This window comes from Gorilla gorilla, chromosome 19 (assembly GCF_029281585.2).
Source record: "Gorilla gorilla gorilla isolate KB3781 chromosome 19, NHGRI_mGorGor1-v2.1_pri, whole genome shotgun sequence".
Lineage (NCBI taxonomy): Eukaryota > Metazoa > Chordata > Mammalia > Primates > Hominidae > Gorilla > Gorilla gorilla.
The window spans coordinates 77,955,675-77,975,307 of record NC_073243.2 but is presented as its reverse complement, the minus strand read 5'-3'; the positions used below and the strand labels follow the sequence as shown (position 1 = coordinate 77,975,307).

At 39.2% G+C, this 19,633-nt stretch overlaps 1 protein-coding gene across 2 annotated transcripts in view; it reads left to right on the top strand.

Moving 5' to 3' along the window:
- Window positions 1–11,243, top strand: part of ZFR (zinc finger RNA binding protein) — a 90,619-nt gene extending 79,376 nt beyond the window's left edge. For both annotated transcript variants that reach the window (XM_004058993.5, XM_063700807.1), the window contains 3 exons: window positions 1,319–1,430; window positions 1,549–1,646; window positions 9,656–11,243. In XM_004058993.5, coding sequence (XP_004059041.2) covers window positions 1,319–1,430; window positions 1,549–1,646; window positions 9,656–9,835 — 390 coding nt within the window. In that variant the 3' untranslated portion in view covers window positions 9,836–11,243. The remainder of the gene's footprint in view (window positions 1–1,318; window positions 1,431–1,548; window positions 1,647–9,655) is intronic.
- The last annotated feature ends 8,390 nt before the right edge of the window (window positions 11,244–19,633 follow it).

Below are 19,633 nucleotides of genomic sequence, written 5' to 3'. Positions count from 1 at the left end.
GACAGAACAAGACCCTTTCTCAAAATAAAAAAGAACCGTGAACATCTTCCTGCATTCTTCAACGGAATAAATTGAGCTGTCTTAATTTTTTTAATTGTGACTTACATTTATCACTATTAATATTCATTATTTTCAGGTTTTTTCCAATCGTGCTGGAAGCTATCATTTATTTTTCATAGTTGTTAATGTGCACTATTTCTTTAAATTCTCATCTCTTAAAATGTAAAGAGATTCTGAGAAATGGCCTTGGAGTGAATAGGTTGACGTAGTTTTTACTTCTGATAAATAAGTCCATGAGCTTTTTTAGTGTATAGCCAAAAGTATGGATTCTCACTAATGTCTTTTCAGCTTTCATTATCATCTTAAGGATTGCATAGTGGTTCCAAACTAGTTTCTTTGAATTGCTGTTAGTAGTCTCATTTAAACTTTTAAGTAAAAGCTACAACATGGATAAGCCTTAAATATTATGCTAAGTGAGAGAAGTCAAACACAGAGCCACGTATTACGTGATTCCATTTGTGTAAAACGTCCATAGTAGGCAAATCTGTAGAAACTGGAAGTGATTTAGGGGTTGCCAAGGGCTAAAAGAAAGGGAGAATGGAGAATGACTACTAGTGGCTATGTGGTTTCTTTGGGAGATCATGAAAATGTTCTGGAATTAGGTAATGGTGATTATTGAACAACTTGTGAATATACTAAAAACTACTGAATTGTACAGTTTAAAAGGGTGAATCTTACATGTGAATTATATCTCAATTTTTAAAAATCTAAATACAAATTTTTATCATGAGACCCTTCAAAACACCACTCCCTGCATTGGGTTTTTGTTTTGTTTTTTTTGTTTTTTTGTTTGTGAAGAGAGATGGTCTCACTCCATCACTCAGGCTGCTAGAGTGCAATGGCGCGATCTCACCTTACTGCAGCCAGTAAAAGATCCCAGGCTCAAGCGATCCTCCGGCCTCAGTCCCCCAAGTAGCTGGGGCCACCAGCACATGCCACCACATCCAGCTAATTTTTGGTTTTTTGGGGTTTTTTTTGTAGAGACGGGGTTTTGCCATCTTGCCCGGGCTGGTCTTTAACTCCTGAACTCAGGCAATCTGCCTCCCAAAGTGTTGGGATTACAGACGTGAGCCACTGTGCCCGGCCTATTCCTTAATTTTGAATGTTTTTATATTATATGTAATATTTATTTTCTGTTTTTGTGACTTGTTCTATGTGGCTTTTTCAGTCTTTAAAATTTTAGTTTGTCATGCTAGCGTTTGAAAATGAGTAATTCCTTTGGTTAGCTGTTAAACACATTTTTATGTTGTATTTTTAGGCTATGGAGTTACTAGTAGAGAAAGCAATCAGCAGTGCTTCTAGCCCTCAGAGCCCTGGGGATGCACTGAGAAGAGTTTTTGAATGCATTTCTTCAGGGATTATTCTTAAAGGTAACTCTTACTTTGTTTTTAATGAAGTAAAATGAAGTTTACTCATTTGCTGGTTGAATAATTTTTTTTATAAGTGGACAATGCTAATGATTTCCTCTCCCTGTGGTGATTGCTGTAGGTAGTCCTGGACTTCTGGATCCTTGTGAAAAGGATCCCTTTGATACCTTGGCAACAATGACTGACCAGCAGCGTGAAGACATCACATCCAGTGCACAGGTACTGGTATTCCTAAATTCAGAGCCCTATTGGGTTACTCCATTAAGGTTTTATTTTTCTGTTATTGTCTTAAGGAATATTATAAGTGACTATATAATATTCATTCTTCTGCTTCTGTAGTAAGCAAGCCCCTAGAAAGGATATTAAAATAGCTTGCCCAAAACTAGATTTCACTAATAGAGTTTAAAATTTTATTATTTAATTATATGGGCATTTCTAAGTAAGTGTATTATATATTATAAAAATACAGCAATATTTTCAGTGTCTCATTAAATCTGGGTAATAGGTTATGTATCAAGATCAACAGAAATTCTTACGTCCTCTGGTTGTACAAAAGTAATTTGCTGTGGTGTTTATGGTCATTATTGTTATAATTTAACCTTTCCTGCCACTGTCTAATAAAGTAAATAAAAATGTGGGCTCTGGAGACAGACTCCCTGGATTTGACTACCAACTCTCCCATCTCATCTGTAATATGGATATAAATGCAGTATCTGTCTCAAACAGGATTGTTGAGAAGATTAAATGAGTTAATATGTGTAACCATCTTAACACCTGGTATATGGAAGGGTCTTAAATGTTAGCTAGTATTATCATCTTATTAACCCTATTGAATAATTATGAAAAAGAAAAAACATTGAACCTAATGAATGAATGGAAAAAAATCAACCTAAGATTGGTACAGCTTCCCTTTGTTGATTCCAGAAATGTGCTGAGTAGGGGAAAAAAGCATACTAGCTATGAACAGTAATCCACTCTAAGATGCTTGGGAGTTGTTGGATTTAAGATCTTGATTGGTTATCTTGAATAATTTGGAATTTGAAAGATGTCAGGATCAAAGTAAATTGTTAGGCCAGAAATGGTATTGGGGGAGAGAGAGTAGTAATAGAATATTATGGATATCTTACAGACTCAAAACATGACCAAATTCTTATGCATTCGCTGTTTTTATTTCTTTCATTTTATATTCTAGGGAAGAAGATAGTTGCCTTAAGTGTCTGTTCTTTCTCCCTTTAGTACTTAAAGGAATTAGTTATAAATTTAAGGGAAAAGAAATTCAAAAGGAAACACTTGAAAACTAACAAAATTCATCATTAAGAAGAATGCTTACTTTTCTAAAAATGTGACCTTAAAGAAAGTGGTCTGGTTTTAAGAGGACGTTTAGGAGAACATTTAGAAGTGTTCTTAATAAAAGTGAAGGAGTTACACAATATATAATGCATTTATGTAGCACTCATGACATAATACTTGGATGAGGAGGAAAACAGATTAGTGTTTCCTAGGAGTGTTTAAGGATAGGAAGAAGGAATGGCATGGCTCTAAAGGGGGTCTTGTGGCAACAGAACAGTAACCATCTTGATTGTGATGGTAGTTACATGACATAAGGCGGCATGTGTGATAAAATTGCATAGAGCTATACACACATGCACACATAAATTAGTGCATATATAACTGGTGAAATCTGAAGTACCAGTGTCAATTTCAGTTAGTTTTTCGGTGGCCTGTAGTGCCCATGTTAATGTCCCTCTTCCTTCGTCTCTGGAATGATTCCATATTTCCTTCCACAGTGTCTACCTTTATTCTTGTATGCCACTATATGTCTTTTCTCCAGTGATCCTTTTCAAGTTGCTTCTGCCAGATACAGCCTTTGTCATTTATTAAAATTCCTTCCTATAGGTAGGCGTACATAGTTTAACATACCTTTAAACAGGCAAAATTTATAGGGTTAATCATCCCTTCCCAAGAAGCAAATGGATTATGAAATAAACCTTTAATCCTCGATGATGATTAAAATTCCAAAATGTCTTTGGGAATGATTTGTATCAATCTTCAAATTTAGTTTGCTGCTAAATAATTGCCAGTAATATGGTAGAATTTTCTCTTCTTGTCAGACCTTAGAAGTACCTACAAACCACATGCAGAACAAGAGATTATAGGGTGCTCACTCAAACCTCAAATGCTATATTGGTTTTACTTACTGGAGTATTCCTTCATTTAGAAACTCATAAAATATTAGCATAGGCTGGGCCGGGTGCAGTGGCTTCCACCTGTAATCCCAGCACTTAAGGAGGTCAAGGCGGGCGGGCCACCTGAGGTCAGGAGTTTGAGACCAACGTGGCAAAACCCTGTGTCTACTAAAAATAAAAGAATTAGCCGGGCGTGGTGGCATGTTAGTGCCTGTAGTCCAAGCTACTTGGGAGACTTAAGGCACGAGAATCGCTTAAACCCAGGAGGCACAGGTTGCAGTGAGCCGAAATCGCACCATTGCACTCTAGCCTGGGCAACAGAGTGAGACTCCATCTCAAAAAAAAAAAAAAAAGAATAGGCTGATGCTTAGTAAGAATATCTCTGTGGTAAAAATGTATAAATATTCATTATTATATATGAGATATCTTTTGATATTTTCTGTTAATGTAGAAGAAAACACTATTATGTTATCTTTAGGAAGGACCTTTTATAAGTCTCTCTGAATAAAGAATTAGTATATTATGATGATAAATATTCCTAGTTCTCACCTGGGAAGTTAACAGTCTTATAACTTAAGTGAAGTAGAGAAACAGTACTGGCAAAAGTCCCTAATAACTGTAGACTAAGTAGAATGCTGTATCAAGTCCTGACTACAGATGACTTTGAGACTTTCAGGATTTTCAAAGCAGGTGTATGAGCCAAAATTCTTAGCAACTAGAATTATCTAACTTGGGGGAAAAGTTTTGGAGCAATAAATTCCCATGTGGATGACTAAACCAGTAACTGTCCTTTATCTCAAAATCAGAGCAGGGATTTAAAATAGTGTGAACAGCAGTCACTTTGAAAAACAGGTTAGGGCCAGGCACAGTGGCTCACGCCTGTAATCTCAAGACTTTGGGAGGCTGAGGCAAGAGGATTGGTTGAGCCCATGAGTTCAAGAACGACCTGGCAACATAGCATAACCTTATCTCTATAAAAAATTTTTTTAATTAGCTCTGGACATGGTGGCGTGCACCTGTAATCCCAGCTACTCAGGTGGCTTGAGGTGGGAGGATCACTTAAGCCCAGGAAGTTGAGGGTTCAGTGAGCAATGGCTCATGCCTGTAATCCGAACAGTTTGCGAGGCCAAGGTGGGAGGATCTCTTGAGCCCAGGAGTGCATTACCGGTCTGAGCAACATAGCAAGACCTCATCGCTTAAAAAAAGGAAAAGAGAAACAGGTTAGCAGCTCCTCAGTAAGTTAAACATGGATTGCTATATGCCTCAGCAACTCTTTGATATCTAGATATATACTCAAGAGAATTGAAAAAAATATGTCCCCACAAAAACTTGTACACAAATGTTCAAAACAGCATTATGTGTGATAGTCAAAAAGTAGCAACAACCTAAATGTCCATCAATTGATGAATGGGTGAATAAACAAATACAGTCATACGTTAGAATATTATTCAGCCAGACATTAAAAGAAATAAAGTACTGACACATGCTACGACGTGAATGAACCTTAAAAACTTTATCCTAATTATCTCGTTTATATGAAATATTCATAATAGGCAGTGGTAGTTCTCAGGGCCTAAGGATAGAGGGGTTGGGGAGTAACTGCTGTTGGGCTTGGGGTTTCCACTTAGGGTAATGAAAATGTTCTAGGATAAGATAATAGTGATAGTTGAGTAACTTTGTAAGTATTCTGAAAACTTCTGAATTTTACGTTTTAAAGGTGTACATTTTAAAGGTATGTGAATTTTACCAGAAAAAAAGAGTCCAGTTACATTGAAGGCTATAACTATGTAGAGAAAGTTGCTGTTTAATCAAGTGACTGTAAAATTTCCTTGAATTAGGTTAAGTGGGTATATCCCTAGAAATGGAGGGATAGATTAAATCATGTCTCTGAAATCCCCCTAGTTTGAAGATTTTAAGAAATCTTTTGAAATTGGTGCCAAAGATATTCTTACATAGACATGGTCATGTAGTGAAAGTTATTTTTATTCATGAAGTAACAAGGAATTTTTCTTTCTTTTTTTTTTTTTTTTTTTTTTCCTTAAGACGGAGTCTCGCTCTGTCACCCAGGCTGGAGTGCAAAGGCGCAATCTCAGCTCACCTCCGCCTCCTGAGTTCAAGCGATTTTCCTGCCTCAGCCTCCTGAGTAGCTGGGATTATAGGCATGCACCACCACCCCCCGGCTAATTTTTGTATTTTTAGTAGAGACGGGGTTTCACCATGTTGGCCAGGCTGGTGTCGAACTCCTGACCTCGTGGTCCACCCACCTTGGTCTCCCAAAGTGCTGGGATTACAGGCATGAGCCACCGCACCCGGTCAAGGATTTTCTTTCCTAATCATAGTGATTTCAGTCATAAACAATGTTTCTATACTGATGCACATTTTTTTGTGTTCTAAGGAAGGAATCTTTTGGCATTGGCTGCTGTTAGGGAGTAACTTAGACTCATTGAAAACCAGCTACAGTATCAGTACATTTTTAAGATTGCACAGTGAATGCCACATTCTTCTGGCTGAAAGTAAACAACCCATTAAATAGATATTAGCATATCTTTAAGCTTTAGGGCAGGGGTATCCAGTCTTTTGGCTTCCCTGGGCCACATTGAAAGAAGAATTGTGTTGGGCCATGCATAAAATACACTGAGACTAATGATAGCTGATGGGCTAAAAAGAAAAAAAATCGCAAAAAAATCTCATAATGTTTTAAGAAAGTTTATGAATTTGTATTGGGCCACATTCAACACTGAGGGCCACGGATTGGACAGACTTGCTTTAGGGATTTTTTGGTTTTGTTTTTGCTGTTTTTTTGAAGCGGTTTCACTCTGTCACACAGGCTGGAGTGCAGTGGCACCATCTGGGCCCACTGCAGCCTCAACCTTCCCGTCTCACACAATCCTCCCTTAGCCTTGCAAGTAGTTGGAACCACAGATGTGCGACACCATGCCCAGCTAATTTGTAGAGACAGGGGTCTCCCTATGTTTCCCAGGCTGGGCTCAAGTGATCTTCCCACCTCCACCTCCCAAAGTGCTTAGCCACCATGCCCGGCTAAGCTTTAGAATTTTAATAGATTTTAATAAATTTTAATAAAAGAAAAATGAAGTAAAAGCACAAGATAAGATGATATGATTCAGTGCCAAAGTTTGCCTTCCCTTCCCTTATCTTGGAAAACAGTAGGCTCTTTTTGGCTGTCAGTTCTGCTGATAGTTCAATATGCCCTTCAGCCAAGACGATTAATTAACATTTGGTCTGAGCTTCCCCCCTCCCCTTTTTTTTTAATTTAAAAAAAAAAGTTAATTAAAATTTCAGAGGGAGAAGAGGATAGAACTTTAAAAATTGATTTAAATTTTTTTTTTCCTTGAGACGGAGTCTCGCCGTGTCGCCCAGGCTGGAGTGCAGCCGCCTCCGGGGTTCATGCCATTCTGCTTCTGCCTCCCGAGTAGCTGGGACTATAGGCGCCCGCCACCAAGCCCGGCTAATTTTTTGTATTTTTAGTAGAGATGGGGTTTCACTGTGTTAGCCAGGATGGTCTGGATCTCCTGACCTCGTGATCCGCCGGTCTAGGCCTCCCAAAGTGCTAGGATTACAGGCTTGCGCCACCGTGCCCGGCCTTAAATTTTCTTTTTTTATTTTTTGAGACAGAGTCTCTCTCTGTCACCCAGGCTGGATTGCAATGGCACAATTTTGGCTCACTGCAACCTGTGCCTCCCGGGTTCAAGCGATACTCCTGCCTCAGCCTCCAAAGTAGCTGGGACTACAGGTGCATGCCACCACACCTGGCTAATTTTTCTATTTTTAGTAGAGATGGGGTTACACCATGTTGGCCAGGCTGGTCTCAAACTCCCGACTTAAGTGATCCTTCCACCTTGGCCTCCCAAAGTGCTGAGATTACAGGCATGAGCCACCACATTCAGCCGATTTTAATTTTCGTTTGGAATTGGAAATACAAGAGAATTGCTAAGAAAAGTTCAACTCGACCAGATATCAAAACATCCTATAAACCAACAGAAATTTAAACAGTGTAGTTATGGCACAGAAGTAGACAGATAAACTTTTGGAATGGAAGAACCTTGAAGTAGACCATTAGATATAAGGGAATTAATGTATGACAGACCTGATGCTTCAAATCAGTGGAAAAAGATGAATCATCAGCAAAGTGGTATTGAGATAACTGGCTAATCATCTAAGGAAAAAATTAAGCTATACATATATACAAGTAAATGCCAACTGACTTAAGGAGCCACACATAAATTATCAAAGTATTAAGAAAAATATAATTTTTACATAGGCAAGATCTTTTTAAGAAGGCTGTAAATACAGGAAGCCATGAAGGATATTATTGGAAATTTCATATGGTATCTTTAAACTTAAGGAAATGAGCCAGCAAAAATATGCTGCACCTCACTGATTGATTAAAAAATACAAGTTGGCTGGCCCCGGTGGCCCACACCTGTAATCCCAGCACTTTGGGAGGCCAAGGCAGGCAGATCTCCGGAGGTCAGGAGTTCAAGACCAGCCTGGCCAACATGGTGAAACCCCATCTCTACTAAAAATACAAAAGTTAGCCTGGCATGGTGGCACACACCTGTGATCCCAGCTGCTTTGGAGGCTGAGGCAGGAGAATCACTTGAACCCTAGAGGCGGAGGTTGCAGTAAGCCGAGATCGCGCCACTGCACTCCAACCTGGGCAACAGAGCAAGACTCTGTCTCAAAAAATAAATAAATAAATACAAGCTATAGCCAGTCATGATAGCTCAAGCCTGTAATCCTAGCAGGTGGGCAGAGTTCAAGACCAGCCTGGGCAACATGGCGAAAATACCCCGTCTCGACAGAAAATAGAAAAATGAGCCAGGTGTGTTGGTGTGAGCCTGTGTTCCTGGCTACTCGGGAGGCTGAGTGAGATCTGAGCCCAGGGAGGTCGAGGTTGCAGTGAGTTGTGATGGCACCACTGCACTCCAGCCTGGGCAACAGAGTAAGACCATGTCTCAAAAATGTTGTAAATAACAATTAGATACTGTTTTGCCCATCATACTTGTGAGAATATTTTTCTGTTTATAGTATCCAGAAGGGGGAAGCAGACTTGCATACATATTACTAGTGGATATATTAATCAGTATAAATTTTGGGGAGCTTCATTTGTTAGTACTCATCACTTTTATATGTTCAGCGGTCCCACTGATTAATAAAAGTTCTTTCTCCAGAACTTGTCACATAAGTGCACAGAAACATATTAAAACAAGCATTCATTGTAATACAGTAATAAAAATACTTGGAGGCTGGGCGCAGTGGCTCACGCCTGTAATCCCAGAACTTTGGGAGGCCGAGGCGGGCGGATCACGAGGTTAGGAGATCGAGACAATCCTGGCTAACACAGTGAAACCCCGTCTCTACTAAAAATACAAAAAAAAAAAAATTAGCCAGGCGTGGTGGTGGGCACCTGTAGTCCCAGCTACTTGGGAGGCTGAGGCAGGAGAATGGCGTGAACCCGGGAGGTGGAGCTTGCAGTGAGCCAAGCTCGCGCCACTGCACTCCAGCCTGGGCAACAGAGCAAGACTCTGTCTCAAAAAACAAAACAAAACAAAAATACTGAAACCAGCCTAGTGTTTACCAGTAAAAATTAGGTAAATAAGTTTGGTACATCCACATGAGTATAATTACGGTTCTTAAATTACATACTGTCTACCAAATGCCTAGGAAAGCCATCAGCAACCATTCTGTTAAAGCAGGTAGCTCCCATTTTTCTTTGTTTTCAACATCCTGCTTGTTTCTTTGATGTCACTTCTCATAATTTTTGTAATTTTGTGTGTGTGTTAAAGTTTTTTTTTTTTTTTTACTTAATGTTTAAGATAACAAAATGGCATGCACACAGAAAAGCTAGGAAATAAAAACATGAGAACATACAGATTATTTCAGTTGTGAAAGTAATTCCTTTAAATGTTTCTTTCATTACACATGCTTTTTTATGTTGCATTTGGAGGGAGGTAAATGTAGTTAAGTATTACTACTTGGGGTTTTTCAATTAACTCAAAATTCTGACTCTCTTTGTTGCAGTTTGCATTGAGACTCCTTGCATTCCGCCAGATACACAAAGTTCTAGGCATGGATCCATTACCGCAAATGAGCCAACGTTTTAACATCCACAACAACAGGAAACGAAGAAGAGATAGTGATGGAGTTGATGGATTTGAAGCTGAGGGGAAAAAAGACAAAAAAGATTATGATAACTTTTAAAAAGTGTCTGTAAATCTTCAGTGTTAAAAAACAGATGCCCATTTGTTGGCTGTTTTTCATTCATAATAATGTCTACATTGAAAAATTTATCAAGAATTTAAAGGATTTCATGGAAGAACCAAGTTTTTCTATGACATTAAAAAATGTACAGTGTTAGGTATTATTTGAATGGAAAGACACCCAAAAAAAAAAAAAATGTGCTCCGACTAGGGGGAAAACAGTAGTTCCCATTTTTTCCCATTATTTTTATTTTATTTTCTGGTTGCCCTAGCTTCCCCACCTATTTTTGTGTCTTTTATTAACTAGTGCATTGTCTTATTAAATCTTCACTGTATTTAATGCAGGATTTGTGCTTCAGTTGCTCTGTGTATTTTGATATTTTAATTTAGAGGTTTTGTTTGCTTTTTGACACTAGTTGTAAGTTGCTTTGTTATAGATGATATCCTTTACCCCTTCTTAATATTTTACAGCAGTACGTTTTTTTGTAACGTGAGACTGCAGAGTTTGTTTTTCTATATGTGAAGGATTACAACACAAAAAGTTATCCTGCCATTCGAGTGCTCAGAACTGAATGTTTCTGCAGATCTTGTGGCATTTGTCTCTAGTGTGATATATAAAGGTGTAATTAAGACAGAGTTCTGTTAATCTAATCAAGTTTGCTGTTAGTTGTGCATTAGCAGTATAAAAGCTAATATATACTATATGGTCTTGCAACAGTTTTAAAGCCTCTGCATAATTGATAATAAAAATGCATGACATTCTTGTTTTTAATAGACTTTTAAAATCATAATTTTAGGTTTAACACGTAGATCTTTGTACAGTTGACTTTTTGACATAGCAAGGCCAAAAATAACTTTCTGAATATTTTTTTCTTGTGTATAAGTGGAAAGGGCATTTTTCACATATAAGTGGGCTAACCAATATTTTCAAAAGAACTTCATCATTGTGCAACTAACAACAGTAACTAGCCCTTAATTATGGTGACAGTTCCTTATTGGTGTGTGTGAGATTACTCTAGCAACTATTACAGTATAACACAGATGATCTTCTCCACACACCCCATCACCCAGATAATTTACAGTTCTATTAACAGTGAGGTTGATAAAGTATTACTGATAAAAAATTAAGGAAAAAAACAGAAAATTATTTGGTGTGGCCATCTTACATGCTTATGTCTCCTACACAAAGCTAAATATTCTAGCAGTGATGTAATGAAAAATTACATCTTACTGTTGATATATGTATGCTCTGGTACACAGATGTCATTTTGTTGTCACAGCACTACAGTGAAATACACAAAAAATGAAATTCATATAATGACTTAAATGTATTATATGTTAGAATTGACAACATAAACTACTTTTGCTTTGAAATGATGTATGCTTCAGTAAAATCATATTCAAATTTATTGAGTACTGCATCTTGTTATTCCTGACAAATGTTTGTTGTCTAAGCACATAATTTTCAGAAAATTTTGTAATTCAATACTATATTGGCTTAATTTCTTTCTAGGGTCAGAATCTTCCCCCAAAGTCTTAGAGGGCCAGGAAACTATAGGAGACCACAGGGGGAATAGAACAGGAGACTCAGACTTTTCTCCCAGATTCATCACATACAGATTATCTATTCTAAAAATCTGAAAATTGTCAAAATCTGAAACTTCTTGAGGGCCTACATGACATTCAAAGGAAATGCTCATTGGACCATTTCAGATTTTCAGATTAGGGATACTCAACTGATAGAAATATTCCACAATCCAAAACACTTCTGGTCCCAAGCATTTCAGCTAAGATATACTCAACCTGTACTGTCTGTTTAACTTGGACAAGGCTTTTTTTCTGGGCCTCATTTTACTCTCCTTTAGAATTTCGTTCCTCACAATTCTCTTGGAAGAATGCTGGCCTGGCACAATGGCTCACGCCTGTAATCCTAACACTTTTGGAGCCCGAGGCAGGCAGATCTGCTTGAGCTTAGGAGTTTGAGACCAGCCTGGGCAACATGACAAAACCCCGTCTTTACTAAAAATACAAAAATATTGGCTGAGCATGGTAGAACGTGCCTGTAGTCTCAGCTACTCGGGAGGCTGAAGCAGGAGGATTGCTTGAGCCTGGGAGGTCAAGGCTGCAGTGAGATCACACCACTGCACTCCAGCCTGAGTGACAGAGTGAGAGCCTGTCTTAAAAAAAAAAAAGGGGGAACTGACCTTTACTACACGTTGATTCTGGGCACCATGCTAGGTCTTTTTATGTATTTTCCCATTTAAAACTATCGTAAGTGAATTGTAGGTAGTATACATCATATTTTTTCGATGAGGAAACGAGCCCAGAATGGCTAAATGAAGATTATACACCTTATGTCACTGTTTTTAAGTGACAGTTTCAAAGTTCATGGTCAGCACTTTGCCAGGCTGCTTCCTTCACCCTCCAATTATGTACTAAAGATGTTTTCAGCCCATCTGGGACCAAAATTTTGCATTTGGTTTGAGTGTCTTCATCCAAAAATGCAATTGGTACCATATAAGTGTTTACTAAAATAATTATTTCTGTATTTTCTACATAGCTTGTTTTCATAGCTGTGGCTAGACCCACATTAGTTATATGAAAGAGTAACTTGGATTGAATATTCCTTAGTATCCTCTGACAGTTCTTTGGTTTGGTTGTTTTGCTTTTTGAGACAGGGTCACGCTCTGTCCCCCAGGCTGGGGTGTAGTAGCACGATCATAGTCACAGCAGCCTCGAACACCTGAGCTCAAGCAATTCTCCCGCTTAAGCTTCTCAAGTAGCTAGGCCTAGAGGTGTGCGTCACTACACCCAGCTCTTTTTTTTGTAGAGATGGAGGCCTTGCTATATTGCCCAGGCTGGTCTCAAACTTGTGGTCTCAAGCAGTCCTTACCCACCTCGGCCTCCTAAAGCACTGGGTTTACAGGCATGAGCCACCACACCTGGCCTGATTTTTTTGTTGTTGTTTGAGACAGTCTCGCTCTTGTCACCCAGGCTGGAGTTCAGTGGCTCTATCTTGGCTCACTGCAACTTCTGCCTTTCAGGTTCAAGTAATTCTCGTGCTTCGGCCTCCCGAGTAGCTGGTATTACAGACGTGCACCACCACGCCCAGCTAATTTTTGTATTTTTAGTAGTGACAGGGTTTTGCCATGTTGGCCAGGCTGGCCTTGTGAACTCCTGGCCTCAAGTGATCCACCTGCCTTGTTCTTCCAAAGTGCTGGGATTACAGGCTGGCCTGATTTTTTTAAGTCAACAGTATTGTAAATAATTTTTCTGCTTACTGAAAAAAAGCAGAAGTCTTGTTTTTGCATGGTCATTACATTATTATGAATTTATAAGCAGTTCCTTTAGAGGAGCCACCATTTTTTGAATTTGACAGAGCCGTTTTATTTAAAAAAAAATTTCCCAGTAAAGGACAAATACTGGCCAGGCACAGTGGCTCACACCTGTAATCCCAGCACTCTAGGAGGCCGAGGCGGGCAGATCACCTGAGGTCAGAAGTTCAAGTCCAGCCTGGCCATGGTGCAACCCTGTCTCTACTGAAGATACAAAAAATTAGCCAGGCGTGGTGGTGCACACCTGTAATCCCAGCTACTCAGGAGGCTGAGGCAGGAGAATGGCTTAAACCCAAGAGGCGGAGGTTGCAGTGAGCTGAGATCATGCCATTGCACTCCAGCCTGGGCAACAAGAGCAAAACTCCGTCTCAAAAAAAACAAAAAACAAAAAAAAGGACAAATATAGGTCATACAAAGATGATAATGTTCATAGCAGTGGTCTGAAACTTGACTGTTCATGAGTCATCTGAGGAACATTCCAAAAGTTAAGATTTCCGGCCAGGCGTGGTGGCTCATGTCTGTAATCCTAACAGTTTGGGAGGCCAAGGCAGGCAGATTCCTTGAGCCCAGGAGTTCAAGACTAGCCTGGGCAACGTGGCAAAACCCTGTTCTAAAAAGTTAAGAGTTCTAAATCCTAACTGCAAAGATTCTTATTGAGATAGGCCAGAAAAGCCTGAGAATCTGCAATTTAAGATGACTTTATATTAGGTAATTTACTTGAATGGGTGGTTCATACACATAAAAAAAGTTGACAGGTATAAAGTGATACATAGCATAAAACAAGTATTCTCCTTTACCTTGCCTTCCAATTATGTTACTTCCCTTCCAAGAGGTAGTGTCAGCTCTTTGTATGTCCTTCCACAGATGATCACTGTATGTGTTAGCATGAATGGATGCATCGTGTTTGTTCTTTACAAAAATGATAGCATACCGTGTATGATCTACACCTTGCTGCTTTTTATTTCAGGTATCCTGGAGTCTTGGCGGTTATTATGTATCAGTACACATAGAGAAACTGCATTTTTAACAATCACTATAGGATCATTCCAAATTAGATTTTTTGTTTTTCTTGAATTTTATGTGGGAGACTATGCCATTGCACTCCAGCCTGGGTGACAAGCAAAAATCCATCTCAAAAAAAAAAAAAAAAAAAAAAGCTGGGCACGGTGGCTGATGCCTATAATCAGCACTTTGGGAAACTGAGGCAGGTGGGTCTCCTGAGGTCAGGAGTTTGAGACCAGTCTGGCCAACATGATGAGACCCCCTCTCTACTAAAAATACAAAAATTAGCCAGGCATGGTGGTGGGAGCCTATAATCCCAGCTACTCGGGAGGCTGAGGCAGGAGAACGGTGTGAACCCAGGAAGTGGAGTTTGCAGTAAGCCAAGATCGTGCCACTGCACTCCAGCCTGGGTGACAGAGCAAGACTCTGTCTCAAAAAAAAAAAAAAGCCAGGGAGCGGTGGCTCACGCTTGTAATCCCAACAGTTTGGGAGGCTGAGGCGGGCAGGTCATGAGGTCAGGAGTTCAAGACCAGCCTGACCAACATGGTGAAACCCCATCTCTACTAAAGATAGAAAAATTAGCCAGGCATGGTGGCGCACACCAGTAATGCCAGCTACTCGGAAAGCTGAGGCAGGAGAATCACTTGAACCCAGGAGGTGGAGGCTGCAGTGAGCCAAGATCGCACCACTGCACTCCAGCCTGGGCAACAGGGCGAGACTCCGTCTAAAACAAACAAAAAAAAAATGTACATGGTTCTGATACAAATTGTGGATCATGCTTTAATAAATGCTTTATAGCAGTGACCATAATGTACTATACAGTGCAAAACTAAACTATATTTTAAATTTAGTATTAAGTGTATTTTGTCATCAGCCAAATCATGTATATATAGTTATCAGTATGTTAATCGGAATATTAAGCAAATCGTAATATCCCCATTCCCTAAGGAATTTTTTTTTAATACTTCAAGTTTTAGGGTACATGTGCACAACATGCAGGCTTGTTACATATATATACATGTGCCATGTTGGTGTGCTGCACCCATTAACTCGTCATTTAACATTAGGTATATCTCCTAATGCTATCCCTCCTCCCTCCCCCCTCCCCCCTCCCCCCTCCCCCCACCCCACAACAGGCCCCTGTGAATTTTATTGATTACCTGTAGTCTCGGTAATTTTAGTCTTCCTTTATCTTGCTTAGTGTAATAATATTGGGTGTAAAATAAAATCTGGAAATATGAAACAGTTATATTACTAACTTAAAGCCTGAATTTTTTTTTTTTTTTTTTTTTTTTTGAGACAGAGTTTTGCTCTGTCCCCCAAGCTGGAGTGCAGTGGCACAATCATGGCTCACTGCAACCTCTACCTCCCAGGTTCAAGCCATTCTGCTTCAGCCTCCCGAGTAGCTGGAATTACAGGCAAGTGCCACCACACCTGGCTAATTTTTGTATTTTTAGTAGAGACAGAGTTTCACCATGTTGTCTAGGCTGCTCTCCATTTCCTGACCTCAAGTGATCTGCCGGCCTTGGCCTCCCAAAGTGCTGGGATTACAGGTGTGAACCACCGCGCCTGGCCTGAAAAATATTTTTTAACATTAATTAAGCTGATTCTATGTTAAATACAAAGCTAATATATTCACCTCATTCTAATATAATCCCAAGTGAGACATGCTATTTAATATTAAAGAAACTGGGTCTTTAGTTTGGAAAGGACTATTCAGTTTAGCAACAAACCTAATGTGAAAGCCTTTTTCTAAAAAAAGGAAGCAACCTATGGAATAAAAGTATGAAATTGATTAAATTTCATAAAATTTAATCAAATATGGAATAAAAGTATGAAAAGATTAAATTGATTGTAGGAACTGATTACTCTAAAAATACATGAAGATTAAGAGTTCAGGCTGAGTACAGTGGCTCACGCCTGTAATCCCAACACTTTGGGAGGCCCCAGTGGGCAGATCACCTGAGGTCAGGAGTTCGAGAACAGCCTGGCCAACATGGTGAAACCCTGTCTCTACTGAAAATACAAAAATTAGCCAGTGTGGTGGTGCACGCCTGTAGGCCCAGCTACTTGGGATGCTGAGGGAAGAGAATTTCTTGAACCTAGGAGGTGGAGGTTGCAGTGAGCCAAGATCATGCCACTGCACTCCAGCCTGGGCAACAGAGCAAGACTCCATCTCAAAAAAAGAAAAAGAAAAATGAGAAAACTTGATGACACAGGGCTTGTGTTTCTACATGGTAACAATTAGCTAAAGCTGAGAGTAGGGGCCACTCCCTTTAGAAGATAAATTTTAGACATAACCTGTTCTGAACAGTTTACCACAGCCTCCATCATTTCCTATTTGTCTACCAGGCTAGCCCTGTTGGCATTTGATTTTATTATATCTCAGACCCCAGACATTTTACCTAGGTATTCTTCCAACTTTAACATGGAACCGTATCTGTTAAGTTTGGGAACAATCTCTAGTTATTTTCCATTCTAAATTTTTAAATTCTGTAATCAGGTATTTCCTATACATTAGGATATTTAATGCTCCTCTACTTAATGTAACAGACAGCCACAGAGAAACACTTGCACTTTCTTCACTGATTTTTTTCAAAAGAAATATCAGGAAGAAGTCCTGAAATTTAAGCAAGCTACAGCCTTAAGAAAATCCATCCTTTCACTGGAGAGACCAAATCCATTTACCTTCTGAAAATCTCAGTCACATTGGAGTAGCCTGCCTGTCATCCTGTCTGCTCTCTGGACTAAGAGAAAGAGGTAGAAGAAAGGGCATTGGGAGTTGAAGAAGAAGAAAACATAGATGAGCTAAAAGGAAAATAATATATTTCTAGATGACAAAATTTCTAATTGTATTGTTACTGGAAAGGGGTCCCAATTTCTTGGATCTCACATGAGAAAGAATTCGGGGCAAGTCCATAGAGTAAGGTGAAAACAAGTTTATTAGGAAAGTAAAGGGATAAAGAATGGCTACTCCATAGGCAGAGCAGCAGCCTGGGCTGCTCAACTGCTTATACTTATTGTTACTTCTTGATTATATGCTAAACAAAGGGTGGATTATTCATGAGTTTTCTGGGAAAGGGGTGGGCGATTCCCGGAACTGAGGGTTTCTCCCATTTTTAGACCATGTAGGGCAACTTCCTGACATTGCCATGGCATTTGTAAACTGTCATGGTGCTGGTAGGAGTGTCTTTAAGCATGCTAATGCATTATAATTAATGTATAATGAGCAGTGAGGATGACCAAAGGTCACTTTCATTACCATCTTTGTTTTGGTAGGATTTGGCCAGCTTCTTTACTGCATGCTGTTTTATCAGCAAAGTCTTTGTTACCTGTATCTTGTGCCAACCTCCCATCTCTTCCTGTGACTACAAATACCTAACCTCCTGAAAATGCAGGCCCATAGGCCCATAGCCTTATTTTACCCAGCTTCTATTCAAGATGGAGTTGCTCTGGTTTGAATGCCTCTGACATATTTTCCCCCTGCCTTTTATAAGAAAACCCTTAATCCTGAGTTCTAGAGGGACAAAGATCCATATTCTGTAACTTCTTCAGGGTGAGTAAGGGCAATGATATTCCTGCCTAACAAATTAGGGTCTCTTGTATTTGTGGTAGAGAGGCACTCAGTAAGAAAGCATCAGTATGGTGAGGGCCATTCACAACTTTGAGTTCCAACAAAAGGTAATATCTAGAAGATTAATGTGTTCAATTTAAGAAAACATTCAGTAAGCTTATCCTGCATTCCTACACAAAGAGTACAACAGCAATATATTCCACAACAGTAAAGCAAAATAAGTAAAATTATCCCAAGTAAACTAAATAGAAGACTTTCCATGAACTGGGCAACTGTTGGAACCAAGCTGATACAGGGTTGCCAGCTGATTCCAATATGTGCCTAGAATTAGAATACTTATCCAGACTTTTTTCACAGTGCCCATCCATCTCTCTTGTTTCTTCTAAGCTGTAGCCAAAGATCACTGGTTGGTTCACAGGAATAAGCAGTCGGTCTAAATTGCAGAATAAAAAAAAACTTAAAAAATACTGATGAGACTAGAATCTAATCACAGGTGTACCATAGTTCTTGAAACCTGATTTTTTTCTCTTTCCAGTCTTCCATTTTTACTAAAGACAAATCATACTAAGACCGATTTGCTTGCAAAAATAAGCTTTTTTGAAAAGATAAATCAGGTAGAGAGAAAACAAATATACTCCAAATTTTGTTCACAGGAATATACTTTACTCAATTGTTAAAAGCTGTAAATAGCTCAAAAGAAAAGTTATCTTGACTCTGAAAAACAAAACAAAGGATTAGCAATATTTTAAGCAAAAGGTCAAAAAAGATTACTTCAGTCTTCCATTAGTTCAGTCCTTGCAGTTAACTCCTGTTGATATTCATGAACATTTCAACTCTCCATGAGAGTCCTGAAAGTTTTTTCCTCTATTCTAATGTCACAGTCTTCAAAGTTGTCAGAAACCTGCATTCAACAGCACTTGTCAAAGTCCTATAGCTAATTATACACCACCTTTTGAAGAGGATTAAAACAAAACAACAATAGTCTGTGGATGACAAAAACTCTTAGACCAGCCATTATTTAAGCCACAATGGATTAGGAATTTTGGTTACCTCTATGGTACACAATAATTTTACATAACAATTATAATTATTAATAACATACACTATGTCATATCAGAATTATAGGAGTTTCCCATAATTTTGGAACACATACCAATAATGTATTTATACAAATATAGTTCAAAGAAAGCCACCATTTCATATTTGGCAATGCTTCCTATATGATTTTTATACCAAATAAGCCAGTTTCACCTTTCCATTAATGTACTATTAATGTTAAACCCAATTCTTAATAAAGCCTTGGCTGGGTGCAGGGGCTCATGCCTGTAATCCCAGCACTTTGGGAGGCCGAGGCAGGCGGATCAACTGAAGTCAGGAGTTCGAGACTAGCTTGGCCAACATGGCAAAACCCCGTCTTTACTAAAAATAGAAAAAAATTAGCTGGGCGTGGCAGTGGGCACCTGTAATCCCAGCTACTCAGGAGGCTGAGACAGGAGAATCTCTTGAACCCGGGAGGCAGAGGTTGCGGTGAGCCAAGATCACGCCATTGTACTCCAGCCTGGGCAACAAGAGTGAAACTCTGTCTCAAAAAACAACAAAAAACAAAAAACAAAAAAAAACATTAATTTTTCACAAACCTTCAGATTTATCCTAACTTGAAACAATCATTTAACCCTTTAAGCAAAAAAAAAACCCCACATTCCCATGCCTTCTTAAAATATTTTACTTGGGGTGGGTGCAGTGGCTCATGCCTATAATCTCAGCACTTTGGGAGGCTGAAGCGGGCGGATCATGAGGTCAGGAGATCAAGATCATCCTGGCTAACACGGTGAAACCCCATCTCTACTAAAAATATAAAAAATTAGCCAGGCGTGGTACCTGTAGTCCC